This window comes from Apteryx mantelli, chromosome 27, assembly GCF_036417845.1.
Source record: "Apteryx mantelli isolate bAptMan1 chromosome 27, bAptMan1.hap1, whole genome shotgun sequence".
NCBI classification, from domain to species: domain Eukaryota; kingdom Metazoa; phylum Chordata; class Aves; order Apterygiformes; family Apterygidae; genus Apteryx; species Apteryx mantelli.
This window is the reverse complement of record NC_090004.1, coordinates 6,476,161-6,480,000: the sequence shown is the minus strand read 5'-3', so window position 1 is coordinate 6,480,000 and position 3,840 is coordinate 6,476,161. Positions and strand designations below refer to the sequence as shown.

Sequence of the window (3,840 nt, the reverse complement as noted above, 5' to 3'; positions counted from 1 at the left end):
GACAAAAAAATCAAAGCCGTAGATGGCTGGGAGGCCCAACAGGGGCTCGCGGCCTCACTGCTGCCCACAGCACGGGGGTCCTCAGGCAGGGCAGGCCGGTAACCCAGCCCGGGGGGAAACATTCGTTCTTCCAGGTGGAGCATCAGACACAAGCTAGCCAGAGAGGCCGAGGGATCGCTGCTCCTCCAGAAGAGCCAGGCAGAGCTCCCGGCCGGCTCGCAGCCACACCGGCCTCGGCCCAGGGCATCACAACATCCGTGTCACAACCATCGCGAGGAAGTCTTCGTAGCCCAGCCGCACGTTGCCCACCAGCCCCGTGTCCTTCTCCCGGAAGGCCTCTGTCATGCTCTGGAGCTGAATGCAGATATGAATGAAGCGGTCGAGCTGGATGCTGGGGTTGGAGGATCTCTGGGTGTAGCGGGACAGCAGCAGCTGGCTAAACTGGGGGCTCAGGTTATAGCCCATCTGGGAGAGAGCTGGCAACAGGAAACACACGGACTAAACCTCTCCGACAAGCCTCTCCCAGGAAGAGTGACTGTGCCCTCCCTCCCATGCGCTGGCACACACCCCGCCTGCCCATGGTGTTCGAGAAGCGTTCAGACAGCGGGTGTGTGCAGGCAGTGCTCTCGGGAGGGAGGAACCGAATCAAGGCAGGAATTCCAGACGTTTTTCCCCTCCATCAGACACACACCCAACATCTCCTCCCAGAACACAGGGTTTAACCACATGCCATTGTCGGAGGGGAAATGGGAGAAGGGGTTTCCTTAAGGAAGGAAGTTCATGCTCCAGCTCTGCCGCAGCTCCTCGTCTCTTTGCCCGTGGGAAGGCTCAGCCACCAGATCTGCTGGGGCTGGTTTAACCAGCCCGGCGCGCTCCCAGCACAGCTCAGCAGCAGGCGTGGACTGCAGCTGCTGCACTGCAGCTGTGCAGGAGACACTCCGTCATCTCAGAGATGCCCAGCCCTGCTGTGCGATGGTGCCAGGAGGATTCACCGGGCCAGGCCAGAAATAAATACCAAGCGGAGTCAGACAGCATCCCCCAGGGAGGGCCGGTGCGGTGACTCTACCCCTGCAACCCGCTTGCTCTTTGCCCACCTTGCTGAAGCTCACTGAAGCTGACGGAGCCCGACTGATCCCTGTCGTACTGCTGGAAGAGGTTCCTCCACTGCTGGATGAAGCGCAACAAGGCCGAGAAGCCGTACACATCCATGCGTCCTGAGCCAGTCTTGTCAAACATGTCTGGGGAGGAACAAGCGAACAGCACAAGCAGGACGGTGAGGAACAGAACAAGGATGCGCCGCAGAAACTCCCAGAGAGCTCAAAGGCTGCGCTGCCTGGGAGGAAGGTGCTCCCCTGGTCCAGCCCCGGCTCCCAGCACCCCAGCTCCAGCCCTGAAAGCCCTCCCTCACCAGGACAGCGATCAAACAGGACCACTCAGGTCCCTAGGAGGCTGGCAGGAAACAGCAACAAAACCTTCGCTTTTGCGATGCTGGGACAAGCACAGAAAGGCTGCAACTCTGGCTCACTGCTGGTGCCTGGAGCTCTCCCTTCCTTTGCTCCCTGGATCTCTGGGAGGAGCACCGGGCTCCAGGACGCTGGGCTCCCTCAGCCTCACGCAGAACTGAGCGCACACTCGCTAAACTACAGCACAGCAGCAACATGGGACCAGACAGGTGGGTTTCCCTTCCTGAGCAGAGAGCTCTGGGCCTCCGACTCTTGCATCCTCCACCAAAAGGGCGCTCAGACCTGCACTGTCTACTCCAGGCCAGCTGTAAGTGATGCTCAAATCACAGGGGAACCACAGGCTGGACCTGGGCTTCCCCTTAGGGATGCAGATCTGATGCAAATCAGAAAAAAAAAAGCTGCGTCAGCATTAAAGCAGCGTGAAACCCCCACGCCTGACAGCACGCGCGGTTCCTGTCCTGCCACCGCGCCAGGGAACCTGCTGGAGGGCAGAGAGAGCCCGGACTCACTCAGCATCAGCATGCAGGTATCATTGTTGAACGCAGACCAGTTGGAGTTGACCAGCGCTGCCTTCAGCTCCTTCAGGGAGATGTAACCGCTGCGATCGGTGTCCACTGCCTGGAACCAAGAAAAGGCCTCCTGGTCCACGCCAGGTGGGGCACTACCTGCGCGGAGAAACGCCAGCAACAGCTCTCACCTTCCATCAGCGAGGCCGTTTACAGGTCCTTCCCCAGCGACAGCTCGTGGAGATGCAGCCAGCACCAAGGGACTGGTCAGCACTTCTACTCTAAATGGCTTTTACAGTTGTATGATCAATCGTGGGAAAAGACATTAACAAAGCCTGGGACTTGGCGTGTGATGCCTTGTGACAGAGAAAGGGAAAAGAATTAGACCTCTCGTGTAGCTCCAGAGCGGAGAACAAGCCATCGGGAGCCATGCCATTCCAGCACGATAAATGTTAGCAGTGCTGGCAGACAGATGTGTGGCTGTAAAGTTTTATTTCTGGTGCTCAGGGTTATAGCCTCTTCAGCATTTTCCTCCTCCTCAGAATTTTAAAATAATGAACTGGAACTTTCCAATTTAATTGAGACAATTTATCTAAACACCACAGCTTCGATCCGGCTGGGCAAAGTGCTTTGTTGAAACGCATCCCGACACACGCATCCAAAGACAACCTGTTCATTTACAGGTAGGGAAACGGAGGCACAGAGGAGATGTGATTTGCTGGGATTCAGGAGTTTTGGGACCCCGGCACTGGGGCTGGGGAAGGGGCTCAAACACGGCAAAGGGCAGTGCAGAGCAGTGGGAGAGGAGCGACCCCACTGAAACCAGCCCAGGACAGCGGAGTGCTGGGACCAGTTCCTGTCCCAGGCAGGGACCGGGCTAGGGTGCCCCACACCTCAGCCCCCACACCCTGCTCCCCTCCGTCCCCAGGGCAGCTGGTGTAGCCCCACAGAAGGGACCCCTCTGACTCCCACGGCCCCCACTCACCTCCAGGAGCAGCTCCTCCGTAGGGCCCCGTGGGGGGGGCACCGTAGGGGTTGGTGCCGGGCTGCCCGTAGGGCCCTCCGGGAGCTGGGCCGCCTCCGTGGGGGCCCCCGGGCGCGCCGGCCGGGGGCGGCGGATGCCCGTAGGGCCCCGGGCCAGTTGGGGGCCCGTAGGGTCCCCCGGGGGCTGCCCCTCCGTAGGGGCCTCCAGGGTGGCAGCCGCCTGGGGGAGCGCCGGGGGCTTGTCCTGCCGCGCCGGGGTAGCCCTGGCGGGGAGAGGGGCAGAGCTCAGGCTACGCGCCGCCAGCCCCGGGCTGGCCCTGCCCTCTGACCCCAGCACTGCCCTCTGACCCCCAGTGGCCCTGCCCTCTGACCCCAGCACTGCCCTCTGACCCCGAGCACCCTCTGACCCCCGCTGCCCCCGCCCCCTGACCCCCAGCACTGCACCAACCCTTCAGCTTTGCCCTCTGACCCGCCCCTGTTGCCCTCCAACCCCCAGCACTGCCCTCTGACCCCTCCCGGCATCACCCGGCCCCCCAGCGCTCACTGCCCTCTGACCCCGCTCTCTGCCCTCTGACCCCCAGCGCCGCCTCCTCAGGCCCCAACTGCTCTCTGACACCCCCCCGCCGCCCTTTGACCCCTCAGCGCCGCCCCCTGACCTCTCTATTGCTCTCTGCCCCCCCCAGCGCTGCCCTCTGACCCTCCCGCTGCCCCCTGACCCCCCCAGTGCCGCCCGCGCGGCCCCACCTGCCCCGGGTAGGCCGCCATGACACCGCCGCCGCCGCTCCGCAACGCCCCGCCCCGCCGTCAACGTCACGGGAAGCGCGCGCGCCCATTGGCTGCGACGAGCAGCCGGCGCGGCGGGCCCGCCCCCGGCGGCGCTGCCGGAG

The 3,840-nt window shown here is 62.7% G+C and overlaps 1 protein-coding gene across 2 annotated transcripts in view; it reads right to left on the bottom strand.

Moving 5' to 3' along the window:
* Positions 1-3,748, bottom strand: part of PEF1 (penta-EF-hand domain containing 1) — a 4,360-nt gene extending 612 nt beyond the window's left edge. Inside the window, exons 1-5 of one of the 2 annotated variants that reach the window (XM_067311538.1) lie at positions 3,698-3,748; positions 2,955-3,216; positions 1,973-2,128; positions 1,095-1,238; positions 1-354 (exon numbers count right to left, since the gene is read on the bottom strand). The exon at positions 1-354 is cut by the window's left edge and continues 612 nt beyond it. In XM_067311538.1, coding sequence (XP_067167639.1) covers positions 143-354; positions 1,095-1,238; positions 1,973-2,128; positions 2,955-3,216; positions 3,698-3,718 — 795 coding nt within the window. In that variant the 5' untranslated portion in view covers positions 3,719-3,748 and the 3' untranslated portion in view covers positions 1-142. Of the gene's footprint in view, positions 477-1,094; positions 1,239-1,972; positions 2,129-2,954; positions 3,217-3,697 lie in introns of both variants that reach the window. The other variant, XM_067311537.1, reaches the window with a different exon arrangement.
* Between the last annotated feature and the right edge of the window lie 92 nt (positions 3,749-3,840).